This window comes from Poeciliopsis prolifica, unplaced genomic scaffold (assembly GCF_027474105.1).
Source record: "Poeciliopsis prolifica strain line A6 unplaced genomic scaffold, Auburn_PproV2 SCAFFOLD031, whole genome shotgun sequence".
NCBI lineage: Eukaryota > Metazoa > Chordata > Actinopteri > Cyprinodontiformes > Poeciliidae > Poeciliopsis > Poeciliopsis prolifica.
Genome location: NW_026562406.1, coordinates 4729044 through 4751365, shown reverse-complemented (window position 1 = coordinate 4751365; position 22322 = coordinate 4729044). Strand labels below are relative to the sequence as shown.

General features: G+C 40.0%; 1 protein-coding gene across 1 annotated transcript in view; it reads left to right on the top strand.

Moving 5' to 3' along the window:
• Positions 1-22322, top strand: part of si:dkeyp-14d3.1 (transmembrane protein 132D) — a 148887-nt gene that overhangs the window by 31507 nt on the left and 95058 nt on the right. The window contains exon 2 of the mRNA XM_055050585.1: positions 1870-2758. Coding sequence (XP_054906560.1) covers positions 1870-2758 — 889 coding nt within the window. The remainder of the gene's footprint in view (positions 1-1869; positions 2759-22322) is intronic.

Sequence of the window (22322 nt, the reverse complement as noted above, 5' to 3'; positions counted from 1 at the left end):
ATTACAATAAATCACATTTCGGTGTGGGAAGAAAAAGCAAAAACTGAACTCTATCAAGAAAAGTTTTTCCTTCTCCCGTCATTGAGACATGAGGGCCTTTTCACTGGATTTAATTTAATGTTACAGCTTCCACACCGCAGGATGGATTTCTTCCTGAGCTTTTCATTTACCCTCACTGTAATGTCTTGGCTAAGACAATGCTCTGAGCCAACAATTGACACAAAGCCCCTGCTTGTTCAGGAAAAAATACAAATCACGCTGCATTGTTCTGCTCCTCAGAAGAGCTAGATCTATGCCCAGAGGCACTCCAGTGATTTGGATTTGAATTAATATGCTCAAAACCGGAGGCTCAGCTGGTTCCTTGTGCATCTCTCACCGCGGCGGCAGCAGCACAGAGGTCTGGAGGAGCACCATGAATCAGAAAATTCATGACAGATTTCCTACCTGTTTGGACATTGATTTACAGGGACGATCACTAGAGGGAAACACTCCAGATGCAAGCGCAGAGACGGGAGTCCGCTGACGGAGTGTAATCAAATTGAGGATTGATTGTGAGAAGAAGGTCAAATTCCACTCTTATCGAGATTAGAACCATCTTCACGTCAACTTTGATGTAAGGTTTCGCAGCCAGTTGTGCAAAAGTTAGGCAACAAACAGGGGAAATCTTTGCATGTGTACCGGAGCGTGACCCTGCGGTAGTTTTAACGTCGACAAATCGGATTCTGCATGTTGCCAGCTCAAAACCCTCAAGTAGTCAGAATTTTATCTCATTTTATTTTCACATTTGGTGTCATTACAAACACAAAACTCCACGCCTTTTATTGTGATTTCATGTAATGGACTAACACAAACAGTGCATAATTATGCGGCAAAAGAGAGAATATGAAGTTTGACTCTTTACTCTTATAATCCCAAACAAGGTAACCCACAAATCCAGCCATTGTGGAGAATTAATAAAATAAAGCCATAGCTGAACGAAAGCAACTAGTACTATTTGCAATTTGCCACAAGCCTTGCAGGAGACACAGCAAACATTAGCAGGAGATAGCAAAACAAGGCCAAATTTTAACTTTTTGGTCACCATTCACAACGCTTTGTGTTGCAGAAAATAGGGCACTATACTGTATGAATGCATTGTGATAAGTCCTGAAAGGAAAAACAATCTGTTAAAGGAAGCAGTATCATTTAGAGTGGGGTGGGGATTCACCGTCCAGCAAGACGAGACAACAGTCCTGGACAAGTGGAGAAGAGAAGGAATACAGGGCGTAAATTCCTCGTGCGCAACTTTAACTTTCTAGAGTCTTGTATATTTGTTTCTCTGGCCTCTTTAAATGTAAATTAAATCCATAAATCACTCTGGTAGAAACAGCATTGATCCTGTTCTTTATTGCCAAGGCATAAAGGAGCTGAACAGATTTTAAGTTATAACAAAAAAAGCACACAGCACATTGTGAAAGGTACAGAGAGTTGCTTTTTACAATTAATTTGCATACCTATTTTGAAATCTCCTTATAGGAACTGATTAAAACACAAGTCTCTTTTATTTCTTTAGCTCAGTTTGAGAAATTGATTTGCTGAAGCAATTTACCATTCACTCAGAAGCAATTAAATCTGAAAGAGCATTTATGTTTACGGTAGAACCTCTTCTTTCAGGAAAACAAGCAGCTTTCAAATATTCCGGACTATTATTGACAATAAGTCTGTCTTTTATTTTGGCTCATATTTAGTTTATGAAAATGGATAACAAAAACATTTTTGCTGAAAGCTCGCCGCTCTGGCTGAGCATTCCACCCAAGACGTTTGTGCAGGGCTTGCCAGAGAAGACGATGTTGAAGTTCCTAACCCAGCTTTTTTCTCCTCTTACTCCAGGGCCAGACTGTCGAGTCCTGGAGGCTTTGCAGAGATACTCCTCCTTCCCCACGTACTTGCCTGTCAACTATCAGCTGCTAAACACGGAGTTGGGTTTTTTCCTCAAGGAAGCCAACCAGGACTTCATGAGGAACTCTAGCCTGACCTCGCGGACGGAGGCTTTCTTCGTCTACCACACCAGAAACTTGCCGTCGGTGAACGCCAGCTATGGGCCTCTCTCAGTGGAGCAGCCTGTCCCGTTGGAGCTCCTGCAGAGTCCCGGGACCTTCCCTGCCTCTTCGGTATTCACCTTCAACTGGAAGGTACAAACCTTCATCATGAACACGCAGATTCATTTAGCCAAGCCCAAAGTCCAGGTGCTGTTTTACATAGTGGGGAGAGACTGGGACAACTACAGCACCATTGACAAACTGCCCTGCGTACACATGTTCGCTTTCCATGAGACCCAGGAGGTCCGCGGTGCCTGCCAGCTCAAAGGGGAGCTCGGGCTGTGCGTGGCCGAGCTGGAGCCGCTGGCCAGTTGGTTCAGCCCCCCCAGCGTCGTGCCGGGGCGGCAAAGGAACGCCGAAGTGTCCGAGGGCACCCCGGTGGAGCTCTACTATCTGCTGCGGTCCACAGAAGCAGGCGAGTGCCACTCCGAGGAGTCCAGAAAGGACAGCTTCATCCGCTCCAATCATGAAGGGCTGTTTGGTACCTACACCTCCACCCCGCTGAGGAGGATCGGTGGCGTGAGGCTCTACAAGAACCCCACGGAGCCGCCTCTAACGGAGCTCTGGCTGGATGACCACTTCATGGTCATGGTCCCAGCCACGCCCATGAGGCAGAGGGAGACAGTGTCTGCCTTCATCAGCATATCGCCCTACTCCACCGTGGAGACGTTCACTCTAAGGTAACAGGCCTTTTTTATATCTTTAATTCAGCCTGTACCTTTCAAACTCTGTCATTCTGCCCTTTCTCATTTCTTCTAAATTTTCCTAAATTGTAGAAATTTTCTTGATGAAAGCTTAAGAAAAAAAAAAGGTTTTTGATGTCAATCAAGAAACATACAGGAGCATCCAGAAATGTTTTCTCTCTTGTGTTGTTCTCCACAGTTTCACCTGTTTAAAGCTCATCACTTTTTCCGTAGGCATTCTTAAGCTATTTAACTTGCTTATATTACATATTGAAACTTCAAACTTAAAATCTGATGGTTAAATAATCTAAATAAATATTAAAAATAGTAAATATCTCATATGGTAAGCTTACATGTCTATCTATTCAATCATGTAGCAGCGAAAAGCCTTTTCGAATTGAAAATGTTGCATATTTTCTCAATGTTTTCCATCAAAATGTGATTAACTACAATTAATCAATGACAGACCTGAAAATTAACTCAATTAAGCATTTCAATCAAGTCCCACCTCTAATTTATTTGCATAATAAGTTTAATATTTGTTAACTGGGGAAAAGGCTCAGACCAGGTGGCAGATCAATGTGGAGCTTTTTGCTTGAAAACAGAAATTGTTCTGAACGCGAGAGTTTTCCTCCAAAGACGAACAAAAGATTAGGCGAAATGAAAATGTGTCGCTCATTTCAAGCTGTACAAATACTTCCAGTGGAGTTTCTTTTCTTTTTGCTCGCGAAGGAAAAAGAAAAAAAAACACATTGAAGTGCTCGAGAATTTTAATTGGAAACAAGGTAAACAGGTTTGTCAAGCAAACAGCAGAAATTCTCAAGCTCTTTTTTTTCTCCTCTTTCTTTTTTATTTATTTTTTTTACATATTTTCATTCAATCGCTGGCTAGTTGTCCAGGAGCGATAAGGCATTTCAAACTTTAGTTTTTTTTTTCTCCAGAAGCTGTGAAATGATTTGTTTCATGACGGGGGAAAAGTAAAAAACAAGCCAAGCGGAGCGCCGAGGCGACGCCAGCGGTGCTTTTATTTGGCAGCCTGCAGCACATGGCAGGCGCAGGTTGGCCATCTGAGAGTGATAGATATGGAAGGAGCTCTGTGTGGACCTGGGTGATAAGGCCCGTCCTCCAACACGCATTTGTTAGGATGCTTAATCACCGGAACGAGGAGACCTTGATCTGTGCGTTCTCGGGATCGTTGTCGTCCGCGTTGAACACGTTTCTCGCCTGGACGTCGTTGGCCGGATCCGTGAAGGCAGAAGGAGCTCACCGACTGGCGAAATGCGTTGAAAAGTTCTCAGAAACATTCGTTTGCAATATTCATCTTAAGTAATAAATGGACTGACGTAATATTTATTTTCCATTTGGATCAAAAAACTTTTTTTCTTTCTTTTTCTTCTTTAAAATAGCAGTTTGGTTTTCTCCCATTTACTTTGTCTCTATGTCAGAAAGCTGCATGCTGCGCTGGATATTGCTGAAAGCTAATTTCTCACATTTATTTTAATAACCGATCATCCAGGCAATTTATTGCTTTGTGAATGCTCAGCGGGGGATCGTTTCTTGTGATATTTCCGTGCCGATATGCTAATTTAACGTTTCCGGATTTAATTTGACCACCACTGTCTTAATAACCGACTGTCAATCAAGACCTGAAAGACTTGGCTTGTCCCTCAAACTCCTAGAATGTTCTGAATGTTTTTTATGCGTCTGCGGCTTTCATGCCTCTGTCACACATGCACTGATTCCCATTACCTGTCCTCCCTCCTCTGCTTTTGACAAGTGATCATTTCATTTTTTCTCTCTCAGAGGGATTCGGTTGTTCATTGTGACCGTGTTCTGCAGGTACAAGGTGGAGGACTTCGGTCAATAGATGACAATGTTTAATATTCTTCTCACAGTCTGATAATGTACACAGTGGACTGGATCAGCCTTCGTCAAACATCTATAATAAAATATACTCTGTGTCCTCATAAAATCTCATAAAGTTTTTAAATCCCGATGCTTTGTGGCATTTGCAGTTTATAGTGGCACCAAACAGGAAAAGAACTCGTTATCCTTGGTGTCCGGCTCAACAGCTGAACTTTCTGACATGTATCAGGGTCTTTTGAGTTTACTGAACAATTATAAATGTGAATGGATGATTCTTTGCATGAATGGACATACATATTTTGCAAGACGCTGAATGAATAACAGAAATCCTTCTAATTATGCCTCACCTACAATTGAGGTAGGTGAGGCATACCTACCTCATTTGTAGGTAGGTATGCAAATGAAGATGTTGAAATGAGTGAAGACAAAACTGAATGTCCTGCGCTGTTGTCCACTTCCTGCTTTTGGAGTGGTCGCCGCTCCGCTTAACATTCACATAGGAGACATTCAAACCGCGCCAGAGTTCACTTTAACCAAACCAAGACCGAAGCTTTTTAGATGAGGTCACTTTTTTGATCCACGTCACACGAACTGGACATTCAGTGAAATACGGATTTGAACTTTCGCTGTATTTGTGATTTCCGCTGTTTGATTCCTGGCATGAACAACAACCAGACACCGTTTGAGTTTAGAAACTAAAGGAGCCGCCATTCTCATTTAACAACATTTTTTTTACTCCTTTGTTATTTTAGCACCAGTAGTTGTAGTAATTGTTGCTCCTCTGTTTGAAATAAAATTAGTTAGATCATGTTTCTCAAAAAAATCTCATTCTCCGCCATTTGTATTCCCAAACATTGCTGACGTTTTCTTCTCCTGAACACACATTGCTGTATCTTGCATGCTGAATGTTATGATGACCCTAATACTAACTGCTAGCTGTGCTTTATATTATTGTAGCATGTTTAAGCATAAAAATGAAGAGTTTGTCTTGTTGCTAAGCAGTTACATGGAGGAACAGCTACTGATTTATTTTTATTATTATTATTATTATTATTTTAAGTTTATCATGGACCTTTCAATTTAATAATGCAAGCAATGCATGCACTTACATTTTCCTGTGTCATTGTTAATTCATGATAATATTCCAGAACTATAGGAGTCATATTAAATGCAATTAGGGTAGTGATTTTTTTTTTTTTTAAGGTTATTTTCTCTTTCAGCGTTCGATTGCAGAGTGAAGGCGGGGGAGAAACTGTACAAAAGAAAATTGCTCCATTTTCTGTCTTGGTGCAGTGCTGCCATGCAGCATGAGTCACCAGATGGTAGGGGCCATTATATATTGAGAGCATTGTCCACGCCGGGCCGTAGTCAGACATTATTTTTAACAATATATTAGTCAATTCAAGTAACATATTTCAACACATTTTGCGAGAGATGTTCTTTCTGTAACATGCATCTGGCTCCCTGCGGAGCACGGCAAACAAAAACACGTCGCGCGGCTGCAGTATTCTCACACGGTGTCAGAATGCGTTTCTGACTTTGCTGACAGTGACTCAAGCGCCACACTCACTTGAGGCAGTTTATTGAGTTTTAAACGCCGTACGCTTTAGGCTCTTTTCAGCTTTCCTTTAGACGCTCTTTGTCCAGAAATGCAATTCGCCCGCCGCCCACGAGGCTGCTGTGCAACATACTGAACAAGAAACTTTCGAGAGAAATTGCCACATCTCATGAATACATTACAATAAAACAATGAAGCCGGGTTGTTGCAGCATGTTTAGACATTTATAACTATATAAATCCAAGCAGAAAATAGTCAGGCGGGTAGTAGCCCACTCAAACCATATGCTGAGCTTCATATTTTCTGTCAACCTTATTTGCGCTAATATATATATATATTTTTTTTTTTCTGAGGAGGAATGATTTGCCACTCTGGCACATGTCTACACCGAGATATATTTCACTGGGTAGACTGGATACATACACACTTGGTGATTTAATAACCTTTGCGGCACATGTGGTAGCAGTGCAAAAACTTTATCTAAATGCATCTTTTTCTTTTCAAACCAAATACATAAACATTCTTCGCTCCTCCTGCATCATTTGCAGGCAGAGCCACCGTATTCTACAGAGGCATTTCCTTTTTTTCCCCCAGGCTAACCTTGCAATTAAGCCAGAAGTTACTGCCAAAAATGCCTGCAGGTCATTGTCTGGGCAAAGCATATTGTGGTGCAAGTGGCTTTTAAGCTCGTTATGTGGGTGCCTAAACCTTATAATGCAAAATTAATATTGATAGATTTATGAGGGATGCCCTCCTGGTAAAATGTTTCTCGGGATGAATTTCAGTTGTGCGTGCATTTGACTGAGGGTGCACCTCCTCGTCTCTGCTCCTCCTCTATCCACGGGATCTGGAAATCGATCGCAGCACATAATGAAGGACGTCTCAATTCCTAAAATACACCAGAAAGAAAAGAAGAAGAGAGAGAGTAAGGTTCATCTTTTGGAAAGCTGTACGCCACTTGTGCTGGTCGGACAGTCTTCACATAGCACCTTGCAGCTTCAAGCTTCACCATTTCCTGCCTACATTTTCTGTGATCAACGCAAATCGTGCAAAACTTTGAGGTGGAAGCAAAACGACGCATTCAGCTAGTTTGCATCATGTGGAGAGCGACTTTCAAGTATTGATTCTCAATGGGACGTAACTCCAGACGTTGACTGGGTCACATTTTTTTTTTGCAGCTCTGGTTTTGTTTAGAGGAGTTGTCCTGCTTCAACATAAGCTTTAATCAGCTCCCCTGTTCTGGTGAATGACATTATCACCACAGCACCATGCTGCCGCTGGTGGGGGGAGCAACAGGACCCTGAGGTACAGAAACCGACTGGATAAGCTGATTAGGAAGAGTGTTCCTGTGACGAGGACTCAGTGGGAGCTGTGCTGGAGAGACATGGAGGGGGTCCTATGTAACAGCCGGCCTGCTCAGAAGAGCAACAAGCTCCTTACCCTTCACTGCAAAACAGAGCACTAGAGTTATTAAGAGATTTATTTTGGTACACGATCGTATAAGAGCTTGGTCTGAACATTTGCACTTTATTTTTCTTTAGTACTACGCCTGGATTGAAAGTATTTCTTTGAGGGATTGAATTGTTAACTACAGTGTATTTAAGGTCATTTACAGTGTTGGATTTTGTCCAAAAATAGCACGTCTTGCTCGACGTAGCGTTTTGAACGCTACATTTGGGCTACATTTGCTGCATCCCTTCACATCATTTTTTGCTCTTTGCTTGCTTTAATGGTTCTCTTTCTATTTTTTCTGGCTTTATTTTCACCATTTTTTACCAGGGTCAGATTTCTGAGATGCCTTCAGGTGAACATGTCTACAGCTCCTTCTCTAATTAATGCTCTCTACACCTGGCCTCTTAGTTGGTCTGAAGATAGATATCTCAGACTAGCAAGCGGGTCTTTACATTTTTCCTTTTCTAATTGTTCTTAATGATACGATTTTGATCAACAAAGCCACTATCTCAAAAAATATTTAGCGGTATTAATACTTTGAAGGCAGAAGGTTGAACTAGATTTTATTTATGTGTACCAGAGTAAAGAGGAATTCAAGTACATGTGGTTGCAGTGTGACATTGAATAATTTAAGGGAATTTAAGGGAAAGAATGTACTCTTGCTTTTCTGTGTGATTTTTATGTGCAGAAAAACAATCACATTTAAAGCTCACTGACTAATTGCGTGGCTTTTAATTGATTTCTTGTTAACCCTTCAGTCTGCTTTGCTCGCATACCCAAGAAAAAACACGAACCGAAAGAGACAGACAAACGAAAGACAGAGAAAAAGAGAACTGAAAAGAAGAACGTCTGAAAGTGTCTTATTTGTGCCGACCTTATAATCGCCGCAGCTCTTCTGTGTGCATCTTGTTCGATGATGTCCCCTCTATGGAAAAACGTCTCATTGGAAGCAGGTATAATAGGAAAAACCTGTCCGTCTTTAGCAGCTCTGCAGTCAGTGCGCGTTTGTGTCTGTGCTGGAGTTCATTCGCTCGTACTCTTGTCTGCAGAAGTATTTTCTTGAGTGCAGCAAGAGGTGTGAGCATTTTATGGTAACACTGAACACTGTAAATGTTGCATGAACTAGTGGGATTGGATTAGTTTGCCTTGTCTTAAAGAGGCACTGCATCAGCAAACCATCTACCATTATGCTTCATTATGCATGCTGATGGACAACAGGGACAATACAAGAGGCAATTACTCCTTGTAACACAAAGTGAAGAGCAAGAGGCCAACACTGATCCAGGCAGCCTGAGAAAACTCAAGCTGATTTTTTTTTGTGAAAAGACAACTATCTTTTTTGTCTACATGGAAATAGAGGAAACTGAGGTTTCTGCCGTTGGAAACAGTGGGATTTATTACAATGCTTTATGTGAGGTGAGTGTTTGAATATTGAAGAGAAAAGCTTGCTGACCATCATCTGTCAAGGACTCTAATCGATGTGACAAATCACAGCAGAGCGCCACAGTTTAAAGTTTTTGGATTACAGTAATTCAGTAAATAAATTGTCAATTTTCTGCCATTTATTTCTTTTCTGAAGGTCTTTAACAATAAAAGCGATTGACAGGCTGAGGAGTTTTCTTGAAGTTCAGCAAAGGACAGTCAGAACGGTTAAATTCAGAACAAAATGTCTTTTTTTTCTCCCTACACTGCGACAATGTCTATCTTGCAACATATGTTTTTGTGGATTTTGCTTCTACAAGTCTAAGTTAAATCTCAAGTCGTTAATGGAAAAAGTCAAAGTCACAAACGTCAGAATAGAGTATCAACCTTTTTGCCCCAAATCTAAAACAAACCTCAATTTAGTTTTGCTTGAAAATTCCCAAGTCTTTTGCCCAATTTTTTATTGATGATAGAATCACAGAACATCACTTTAAAAAATTCAGACTAATCCTTTTTTTTTTGTCAAATTTGAGAAGTAAGAATTTATTTTGCTTGTAAAAATCTCTGTTTTGGAAATGATGTTAACATCTGGCCAGATTTGTTGAGGTTTTTCAAATGTTTTTATGTAATACTATATAGAAATAGGATACCTTCTTTCTCTTCTCCAGCATTATTGGGAAACCATATCCAAGATCTGTATTTAACGTGCATTCACTGATCCCCTGTTATTTGTGGGGGTTTGGAAACAATGCAATCCGCAAATAGCTAAAATCCACAAACACCAGAGATCCCAATTCAAAAATGATTTTTATTTACTGTTTTAATGGCTCAGACACCAAATATACTATAGCGTGCTTTAATACACACATTACCTTATGCAGTGCAGCAGAAACTAATCTATAGTCTTCCTTATCTCTGCTCTTTGCTCTTCACCGCCAAGCAGTGCCGAATAAATGGTCTGTGGTCTGTCGCCTACCGACCTTCTTGCTTTCAACTCCCTGATCATGTCAGCAAAATTTTGTTCATCAGAGTCAAGCTGCTGTTAAAGTGTGACTCTTTAAAGCACAAATAAAAAATAAAAAAAAATAACAAAAGTTCTTCATTTTGTGTCTAAGGACTGTCGCACTCAAATTGTTTCTGTTTTAAATTCTTGCTGGTTTTTGTGTTGTGATCTTGGAATTCCTCTTTTTTTTATTTATTTATTTTTTACTTTAATCAGGCTCACTCCTGTACACTCAAGATAAAACACTAGCTGCTTTCACCCCACTTTAACTAGTCCTCTTACAAATGTCGATATGTCAACATACCCTGGGATGACGCAATCTCAGTGAGATTATCTTTAAATCTTTTTGTTTCAGCTCAAGGCTTTTAGCTGCCAGCTGCCCTGGTGGAAATAATACTTCATAGAAATAAATAAAAATCTACTTTGAGCTCAGAATCGGACCAAAACATAAAGACTGGTGACTTGATAAGTTCACACAAGGCCACTTCAAATGGCCAAAGTCAGGGGGCGTGCACATATATCTGATTCATTGTGGTACAATCTCATTTGAAAGCCATCACCTCTATAAACAGGACAATAAACGGGGGCCTGGATCTGCAGCTACAGTAGAGCTCCTGCAGACTAGGCTGTGCAATGAAAGAATAAGAAAATGCCTTGTCATTTATTGGCAGGAAAGTGAACCATAAGCCATTTTATTTCCTGAAGCTTTTCCACCTTCAGGAAAGAGTAAAAAAATCACTGCAGTGCAGTGATTAAGTCTTAACATAACTAAAACAAACACCTTAAAAAAATTCAATAAATACATTTTGTTAAATGCTTTTCAGCCAGTAGAAATGTTGTTGGCAAAGCTGTTTTTTTTTTTTTCTCTCAGTGTGTAAGAGGATTCTGTGTGATTTGGCATCTGGCCTGTATCGCTCCTGCATTTGTGAAGCAAATCATGTCCTTTGTTGCTAAAGTGCATCACATTGTAAACAACGGCAAAGAGTCCGCGAAGCCTTTGTAGATGCTTAAATACGTTAAAGGAGAAAACAAAACCATACAAGGCATGCTGAAATCAGTTTTTGTTTTTAAAGTTAATTAAAGTCTCCCCACATTTCCAGCACACGCCCTGATGGATGTTACAAGGTGTCAAACATCCTCGTGTCTCATGCTGAGCTCGCTGATTTAAATATGCACCATTGCATTTGGTACATTTTTATGAGCTTGTAGAGAGTGTGGACTGGCTATTAGTTGAATGAGGCTGTGTTAACAAAGACAGAAGCCATGAGCTGGGAACACACAGATAGTTTTGCAGAACTACTGCAAAGGTGCGTAGGTCCCATATCTGGCCCCCATTGTTTCTGTATAGAATGGAGAAGGGCATTCTTAAAGAAAACTCCACATACTGTGTAATACAGTGTCTGCATTGTTTGATTAATATCGCTGAAGGAAAGGAAGCAACGCTAATGCCTGAGAACCTTGTTTAGCGACAGTGACACAATAATTAAAGAGGCGGCTTTCAGAGCTGTCTTGGAAATCCGATACACCGCGACCAACAAATGGTCTTAGAATCCATTCGTCATCCGTCCACCTGGACCTAACCAGAGTGAATGAAGTGATGACCGACCCGAATGCAAACACATGTCGCCAATAGCCAGTGGAAAAGCTGTGCAGGTGTGAGCCGATAGTGAACGCAATGTTTGTTTTCTTCATCCGTCTGTTTCTTTTTCTCCTCCAATTTTATCGGCGGTTGGGGAACAACAAACTGATGGATTACTGCCGCCAACTAGTAGATTTATTTACACTTTGATCCGTCACTTTCAGCGGTCAATTTCTTACTGCGTCGCCAAGTCCTTCTTAAATCTATATATTCAAATTGTGCAGTATGTCCCCGCCAGGCTACTAAGGATCCTGATTTCGGTCGGTTGTATGTGGAATCTCATGATCCACATTTCATTACAAGACATGGCGGTTCTAAAACAGACAGACCTGCAAGTCAAGAGTTTTGCTCTTTCACTTTGATTTTTCTTCTCTTCACCATGACAGGCACCGTTACTATAGACGAGGCCTGCACTCATCTATCCATCTAGCACTGCATCCTACTATCAATTATGAAGGAGACAGCAGGAAACTTGAATTCGTCTGCTCCTGTCAAAGACTGACCCTTGACCTGGGGGAAGCAGGCTGCCTCATTCTGTTTGAAAACCTTAAGTTTAGAGGAGCTGATTGTCATCCTAAATTTATATAGTTTTGACAGTTTTGACATTTTTAGCTCATTCTTCTTCTAAACAAAGACATTGCAAGAAGGAGTTGATTAGCTTGTCAACCCAAATGCGGGCTGCAAATAGGTCCTTCTTCTCTTGATGAAAAGCTCTGGTGTATCAGCCAACGCAACCTCCACATACATTGCTGGCCAAACGGAAGATTTTTGACAGCGGGAGAGCAGTGGGGCTTACAGCAGTTGTGCTGTTAGACTTTTGTCATTCGCACTGACAAATGACGACAATATGTAAAGACAGAAATTTCCTCCCACTGCCATCGTTCAGAGAGTTTTGCCGACCTCTGATCGCTTTAGTTTGAGAGGAGTCACCTGATTTCAAAACTTTGCCGCTTGTAATTCCATTCTCTCGTGTAGCTGCAGGGCCCAAACGGATATATATTTATAAAATATGAATCTTTCTAGCCATTAGCAAAGAATTTTTACAGTCTTAGATTGCACAGTGCTTTGCAAATTATTGGGATATTAGGTTACAACCTGCCTGCTATGTTCATTATTCAGGAGGAGTGGATATTCTTGCAAGAGTCTCCACTGAATTTCACTCAACAGTATGCAGATAATGCATAATGCATATTTTCAGATTCATTTCAGATATGCTGATATTTTATTAAGTTGAGCATGTAATATGTGACAAGCCTCCATCAAAAAAGAAACATTGAACTTTATTATTTTGCAAATTAGGATGCAACTGGATACATTAAATCAACATAAATGTTTAATTACACAAGAACAACATATTGAGTTATAAAGCTAAAAGCTATGACAGAGGAAAATAGATACTTTGTCAGTGATAGTTTGGAACGTACTGTACTTGTGTAAAAAAAAAAAAATCATTGTGCATGTACGGGACAGAATATGAAATCATGATATTAAACTCTGACTGCAGTTTCATAAATGCATACTCGCTCACAACACAGACACTCGTTTCAGTGTAGCTACATCTCTTGATCAGTTCTTAATGAAGGACGGCAAGTTGATATTTCTTTCCTTTTGCGCTGAACACTTTAGAAACAAACACATGAAAAACTCACGAGACATTACGTTCAAAGTTGCTGAATAATCCCGTCATATCGCTCACTCAGTCTCCGAGGATCACCCAGAAGTTTCCTGTGGACGATCAATCTTTCCGTTTGATCCACTGATAAATTTGGAACCGGCCAGGCCTGCTTTGACCGATAAAATTAGCATGTTAATTGAATAGTGATGAACGGCGTTACATCGAACCACACCATATAATATCCTTCTGGCAGGCTAATAGAGGCCAGGCTCCCTCCACTGATGAATATATTGACAAGAACAGAGTCTCAAAATCACAATACATTTGGAGCTCTCTGCATTATACATGCAGCTGTAATTATGTCTTTGTAGATTGACTGAATGGAATTACAATTACTCCTTGCATCTGTTAGACAGTGCTTATTAATAGGTTAGTGTATCCAGGCCCCAGTATTTTGCTTTCTTATGCTCCTCATTACTTTTTTATTACCTTCCAAACATCATCAAAGTGCTTTCCTTATAATTAATTAAGCCCGACCCTGTAAGCCTGTAGTTTCATGCTCTGTCTCAGGTCAGACTTTTATAGATGGTTTCAGGCTTATTAGCATTGTTTTGTTTTTTTTATACCCTCATTATTCATGCTGTTATTTTAAATATACATATGTATATGTATATTTTGATAAGCAAATAAATAGCTTGCAACAAAACACATTAGCAAAGAAATGAAATGAATATCTTCACGCACAATTAAGCAAAATTAGAGGAGAGGCTAATTTGATTAAGCCGTTGCTAAAGGAATATCCATCACCCTCCTTGTGCTCAGGAAAAATACAGCAGATCTTGCAGAATGAGCTTACGGCGTTAACGCTTTGGCTCAGTTTGATTGTGTTGTCCATTAAGCTGTGAATGATGCTTTGCTTATTAGCAGTCTGGAAGAACGGCATTGTGATTTAATGCGGGAACGCAGTAAGACTTAATCTATTTTCATGGACTTAAATGCGCCCTAAAACTCTTAACTACCACTGTAAGGGGTTGTGTTACGTCTTCACTGACTCCTGTTGCCACTTGTTTGCTGACACAGGCTAATTACCTCATATAGTTGCTTTACTGATCTTGTTCTATGAAAACTGGAAGAAAAAGAAAGTTTGTTCAACAGGTAGAAGTGACTCTCTGGGGTACTTTCACTCCTCAGACAAGAGAAGCCAAATAACAAAAGAATGGGATTATCTGTCCGATTACGCAATAGCTAAATGCTGATGCATGTAAAGTTCATGTTTATGTGAATATTTTCATGTTATCTTTGAATAGCCATTTAATTACACCAGCATTCTGTCCTGTGAGAAGAGCTAAGGACTCTGGAGGTGAGTTTCAGATTGATTCGTTTAATAAGTGTAAGAAGACAGAGCTGTGTTTCCTCTTGTTATCAGTCCACATAAGCTCATTATTAACTAATCTGCGGTCGCTGCATGTTGCTCAGATAAACTGACACAGAAACAGAGAGAGAGATAGAAAAAAAGCCCCAATGCATAAGGGTTTAGGGTGATAAAAGAACCCGTGGTTTGTTCTTGGAAAGACAGCTGCAATGATAAAACAACCACCTAACAGGAAAGAGAAAACATGGAGCATTGGCGAACTTTCCCAGGAGTGGCCTGCCTACCAAAATTACACATCACTGACTCATCCAGGAGGTCACAAGGGAGCACAGAACTTAAGCGCTGCAGTTTTTCACTTGACTGAATGAAGGTCAGAGTTCATCATTCACCAATAAGAAACAGAATGAGGGAAAAGAGGTATCTGTTGGGAGAGATCAGAGGCCAAAACCACAGCTGAGCATAAAGAACACAAAAGTCCATCTCTTATTTGTCAAAAGCGTCTCGATGCTTTTGACGTCTCCAGGAGTTTGGGCAAATGTTTTTGGGACTGATGAGACATGAGCAGAAGTTTCCATTTATTCACATCCCCCGATGAAAACCATCTGTAGGAACAAATTGTATCATTATTGGGAAACCAATTCTTACATCTTGGTCTCCTAACTTGTTCCAGACCTGAAAGTTTCAAGTGTTTCAAAGAAGTTAAAGCAATAAATCAGTAGGTGGGTGAGTGTTTCTCATAGCACATAGCACGTCCCCTGGCTATGTTACTGTTATTCTTTTTTAAATCAGCTACAGGGAAAAAAAGTACTTACACAGACCTCTGTAGCTTCCTGTCGTAGTTGGATTATCTGCCTGAAAGCAGCTTACATTCACCAAAACGACAGAGCGCATGATCATCTCGCCACATCGTTAACCTCACTCTACAGATTTCTACTGAGTCGATGATCACGGTGCGTCTATCCTGGTTTGTGATCCACACATTCAAGCTTGAACAACGTGTTTGCCATAATAAATTGTATTCCAGCAATAAATTAAAGGTCAGTTAACTGCAATCGGCCGGAAGAGATTATTGCATACACAGTTAGGTCTCTAAAATGTTCTCCGTTTTGTCAGCATTCACAAAAAGAGGACATCACTTCTTCTTGAAGCTTCAAACTGGGACTTTATTCATTCGCCACTAACTCAGAAAATGGGTAACATTTGCGCTGAGTTGGAAAATTTAGCATATTGTAGGTGCGTGTGTGCGTGTGCGTGTGTGTGTGTGCGTGTGTGTGTGCATGTGCGCGCGCACATAGCAGAATGATAAGAAGTGCAGAGTTGTGAGACAGATGTAATGACACCAAATAAATTAATGAGGAAGATTTTTTAATGTCCAAAGTCTTTTATGGCTCATTCACATAATTAAAATGGGATTTAAACTCTGCTTGTGGAACCTCTTCCAATAGTCTCTGCCAGTAGTACTGCTTGCAAAGTTTTATCATTATTTATGTCATGCTTAAAGCTTTTTAATGCAGCTACTTTGTTTTGTGTGAGGCCTGGAAGCTTATCCCTCTCCTGACTTTAAAATCATGAGCTGAGAGGCGTTTCCTTCGGCTACCTTGTGATCACAGGACATGTTGTGATTTCATGATATGGGGTGTAACGACAGTTAAAGAGCTTAGAGTCAATACTGTTCATAGTTGAGTAATAGTTTTGAGAAAACTGTGAATCCCAGGTGTTTTAAATATTGGCAGAAAAAGAGCGCAATGCAAAGTTGACATTAGCCTCCCAACGGCACAGTGGGTAGCATTGTTGCTTTGCTGCTGTCCTTCGCAGCAAGAAAGGTTTGGATTTGAGCCCTGAAACTTTGAATGTTCCTCCTTTACCTGGGTTCTCTCCGTCTTGCTCCTACAGTCCAGAAAACATTCATGGCTGCTTGTGTCTGTGTGTCTCTGTGTTGCACTCTGACGGATGTTTTTTAGTGTTTCCTGGTTCTTTTGCCAAATAGCCCCTTGAGATAGCCACCATCTCCTCTGCACATTTGTGCACTGAAAACACATGGATAGACTGACAACCGCCCTTTCCTGCCACCCAACTCCCATAGCGCCCCAATCTCAATGACCCTTTCATGTTGGTCAATGTAGAGGTTTAAATTCAGACCAAGAGGATTTAAAGACCAACAAAAACTGTGGACTCCTGTTTTCTCAATCTTGGATAGCCATGTGGTCGAACCCTTCTCTGAGACGCGTTTGGCTTTGGGGGTCCTGATCAGGAACCAAGCCCCCTAATACTGTAGAATCATCAGGGAGTGTAGCCATATTGAGATGGAAAGGGTTCAGCTGGCAGGAAATTAACCTTCTCGACAGGCTGAATGGGTTGAGACTTTGAGATTGAGGGAGATGACATGACATCTAGGTCAGTTTGGAGTAGAGCTGCTGTTATTTTGTATCAAAATCTTATTGTGGAGATTTTTGGGGGCATGTGTTCCCTGGGAGGGGATCCCGGCGTGTACAAAGAACACGTGAGAGGGTTTACATCTGAATAAGAGAGGGCAAAAATAACACGTCACTATTGTAAAATGTATTGTTATTGAGCAATCAAACCCTTCTCATAATCACTGACCACTTTTTATCATAATTGTCTGCTCTCTGGGTGTTCATAGTGTTCAATATAAGAAAAAAGACAAAATTTTAATCAGAAATGTTCATTTTTATGTGTTTGCAAATTCAGTAAAAGTTTCCCTAGTCTAAACTTAGGTTTAGTCTATTTTTCTTATTTCTGTTTTTATACTTTTACATCCATGTGACTTAAGTAATTTCTATTGCATTCTAAAATTATTTCTCTTCAGCACAGATTGCAGATTGTACTGGCCTTATAATTTTATATAGTAAAGATCAAATGGAGGCCAGATGATCTAAAATTGTTAGTTTCTCACCAACAGCAAGGTCTGAGCGGGATGTGAACGTTTTGAGATCTGAGCATTTTATGACACATTTTTCTGAGGTTTTTTGTTATCTGTGTTTGAGTGAGTAATTTGCCCTTTTTGCAGGCACAATGGTGTGCAAAGTATGAAAAATCCAATGACACGGCGTCTGCCGGGACCAACTTAATCAGAGTCTGCTATTGATTTTAAATTTTAGAAAGCACTGGAAGTCGAGCCAAAAGGTAAAAAGGGAACTCTTACATTGATTTTTCCTTTTTAGCCTTACTCTGTTGATTTCTTTATTTCCTGAAAAACTGAGTGCAGCACTGACTGGTTGTATTTATCGCGGATTTCCTTCCCCAATAAAGGCAACAGTGTTTACTTAGGCTCAAGCATTGTCTAATTAGAGTATGTCTTCATTGCATTTGGATGCTGGTGATCTCAAAATGTTGACCTCTCCGTGGTCACAGCCCCCCGGTTATCTCTGAGCACCGCCCTGCTGCTAGCTGAGCAATATCAAATCAAAGGTTTCAGTCACAGCTCTGATGCACGCAAACACAGCATCGTTTCTCCGTCTCCTAGCTGTGCGGTGGCAGTACCAGTCATACTGAAAGTGTTTCATTTTGAGCTACTGTCTTATTACATTAAACAGCCTGCATTAATTTCAAAACAATTATGTGTGATGTGTCTGCTCCTGTGAAATTCTGCGCCATGATGAAAATTACGTGTAAAAATAACCGGGGTTATGAGGAAATGCCAGAAATGGCATAATGTATCCAAAACTGAAAGAGGAATCTCGATTAGGTTTTGGGATTTAAAGTATAATTTAGTCCTATTATCTCAGTTGAATAAAAAAGTATGTAGCCTCTTATAGATTTGTGTTATTTCTTCTTTTTTTTGTCATACTTGTTTTAGATCATCGATGACATTTAAATATTAGACAAAGAAAACCTGAGGAAATTCGGGGCTGGGAGTGTTATTCTAGTCAACATAGCCATAAGCGAAGACGTAATTATTTAATGTGAAGCTTCAAATCCTTTAACTATAACCTGTCTGATAACATGCTTCTAAGTTAAGTAATAGATTGATTGCCGTTTATCACCTTCATGGTGACTGTTTCCTCCCGGGTTGCTATGACTAGTGATGGGACTTAAAAGGCGTTGTTCGTACGTGGTGGCCAGGCCTGTCCTGCAGATTTGTGGTTTTATGCATGGCTAAATTATTGACTTGACTCAATTAGCAATAATTCAAAACCCACTCTCTTCCTTATTTCAAAATAAGAGCCTCAAAGGTATGTGTGACGTACAACACAAACCGCTTTTACACCAGGTGACGATAAAAACATACAAAACGTCACAGACAGTGAGAGCACACTGGGACAGACATCTCTGAACAGACATGTTATGTAGTTCTAACATGAAGACACCTGATGGAATAACAGCTGCTTCCAGAAGCAGATCTTTATTTTATCAGCTCTCTGTCCTCAGGAATATTGTTGTCTTTCCAGTCTCAACCTGTATCATATAAGATTCCCCTTTGCATGCTGAGTCTGCTTAATAGTGTCTTTGCACCTTATGGAACGACATAAAATCAGAAACATGGAAGCCAAAGAAAAGGTGTGTGCACCGCCCGATACAAATCTCCCTTTTTTGGAATAATTTGTCTCTCATTAGCAGCTGAAAATCTCTACCTACTTTTCCCTCATATTATTTTCTGAAACTACTCCCAGCTAAGATTGTCTCTTTTGCAAATAGAGCAAATCAAGCTTGGAAGTTGCACCGACGCTCAGGGCACACATAACATTACATTGTCATCTGTCTTAACATTGGAGAAATGTTTTATTCATCCTGACTTAGTCATATCAGGCCATGTTAGTCATTCTGGGAGAAATGACTTTGCTATCATGGCTCATAGTTATTAAAAATTCCACCTATCAGCTAAGAGTTATCAACTTGGCCCAGGAGACAAACCGTTATATTGTGGCTTAAGGTAAGGCATGAGAGGAGAGCTGCACACACAAAATAAAGTGAGTAGTCAGCTTGACCGCTCTGTTGAGCTCATTATTTTGGATATTACATGTAATGTAATTTAATCCAGACGATTTATGTTTATTGCATGGTGTTCCAGAAATGTATTTAAAAAATAACAAAATAAGTGTCACCATGAAGAAACAAACAAACAAAAAATAATGAAATAAAACATTTTAAAAAAATTTATTTTGTTTCATGCATTTTTTTGATGGAGTATTTATTAATTATTAATAAATAACTATCTATCTAATTTTGAATGAAACTACTTTCAATTCTCCTTATCTCAAAACCGGGAACTAAACCTTTTCCTTTTTTTATTTTATGGCACAAAAGCAACAATTTTCACAATTATTACAGCCCAAATAGCCACGCTGCGCTCCTGTTACCCCAGCAACCTCTCCTGCCCCTCAGTAAAATGACGTTGAGACACAATGTTGAGAGACGTCGCAGTTCTGAAATCTCTGCCACACCTGGGTCACAGTAAGGTGTGACCTGCGTCGCAATGTCTCCGCCAGATATAAGCAAGACACTCTAGATTAAATCTGCAGCTTTTTCTTTACCTCGTCAAATCAGCGGCGAGGGCTGCTGGGGACCGGAGATGACTTGGAAATAAAATAATGTTATCAGAGAAAAAACCCCCAAAGAACAATGTCACCGCAGCCTGATGTGATGATTAAAATGACAAGCTGTTTGTGCTTGCAGCCTGATTGCAAGCACAAACTTGGGATCGGGGAGAACATCGACTTACAGAGATTTATAATAGACTCAGAAATTGCAGGCAACCTGAAAACAATATTTTGCAACCCGTTATTTGAACTAGTAATAGTGGATGTCTTTGTCAATGTTCACAGCGAATTTGGTTTGAATAAACTAAGTAAGAGTAACCAGTTATGAAAAAAACAACAATTGGATTCTTTCTTGTATATTTCGCTCTTGCAGTGTTATTAAGGGAAGATATGGTCTGCTTTGAATTTTAATGCGTTTGTTTGACACACATGCATATGAAGAGCACTGTGTTTCCCTGTGTCTCTCCCATATCGGTTGCTTTTATTAGATATACTATCTTTACGCACCATATCTAAATTCAGGCAGCGTCTTGATGGAAATGGAGTAGAGATCTACATTATCAAAATGCTAACTCTCTTTTCTACATTTTATTATCTTCCTCCTGTAATAACCTATGGAAAGAATTGTTATTAACCCGAGGAGACCCTTTCTTGTTAAAGGAATATGGCAATTGAACGTGGAAGGACTTGTAAAATATCTCTTGTCGGGAAGTTGCGGAGGGAAAATGCAATATTTAACATCAACTTACGGCGCGGTGCTTCTTCAGCCTTGATTTGCTGCTTTTCTTCCCATTAAATTTTAGCTGCTGACCACAAACATCATGAAATCTAAAATGTCAAACACTTTGTAACTGTTAAAGTATTGCACTGACATAATCCATAAATCCTTTTCATAAAATCCATTTTTAGATAGCTTTATTACTGAATAGTGTGTTGCTGTTCAACCAGGAGTATTTGACCTACTATGACATGCTGTAGCTTCAGCTCATCCTGATGATGAAGCAAGAGAGTAGAAAAATAATCGACTTCACTTTTGGCTGTGTAAACTCTCTTCTGATTCGGTAATTACCAGCAGGAACATTTCCTTCTATATCTGCAGCTCCAAATCGAACAGCTGAGATATGTGAGAAAAAAAAAGTCCAAACTGAGCAACAAAAAGCAACAAGTTTCAACTCTGCCAAATACTAAATAAAATGTCTGATGAATTTGCCACTAATTGTTGGATGTTTTTCCCTCCTCTGCTGAGATGACAAAAAGAAAGGTTACAGCCATTGATCAGGAGACCCAGGACGTTTTACACAGCTAAATCTGGACCTCAGTAAATCCTCCCTATTTTTCTGAGGTCATTTTTAAGAAAAACTGATGTTTCCACTTTGACTCAGTCTTAGTTCTTTTTCTTTTTTTCTGAAACATTTCCTTCTTGTCAGTGCTGTGGCTCCGCGCACACGCATCACACACTGCGCGTTCGGCACTGAGTGCTTGGGGTGGGCACCAAAAATTCAAGACATCATTCTGAGTAATCATAATAACAATACATTTAAATAAAAATGTGTGAAGCATGCTGATAGACACAAGCAATGTAAATCTGACAAAAGGTACTTCAAAAGAGACGAATGTCCTCCGCCACGTCCCATTGGCCCGTTCTGTTCTGCTTCAATTTCAAATTTGGCAGTCTCCTGGGTTTAAAGCTCGGCATCAGAAAGGCATCAAGAGTTTGGGCGGAAAAGAGAAAAAGACGAGACACTGGGCTAATGCTCTCAGATCGCTCTCACTCTTTCTCTTTCTCTTTCTCCGTCTTGTTCCTCTCTTTTACTTGATGTTTTTTACGTTGCTGGTTTCAGACCCCTCTCAGAGCAGCCTCTCTGTAGACTCAGAGAGAGATAAGCTGGATGAATTATTTTACTGTTGTAGACAGAAAAAAAAAGACAGCAATGAGTTTATTGATTCCTGCAGCACCAACATACTGGTTTGAACAAATGAAATGAAATGATGCACACAGTATTTGTGCTCAGGGAATTCAAATGGCTATCAACGGCAATACCTCTCATATTATAATTAGACATTTTAACTCATCGTTCTGGGTCATGGAGTCCCTGCCTTAAACTACAGAGAGATCAGCATCACTGGGATTAAAGC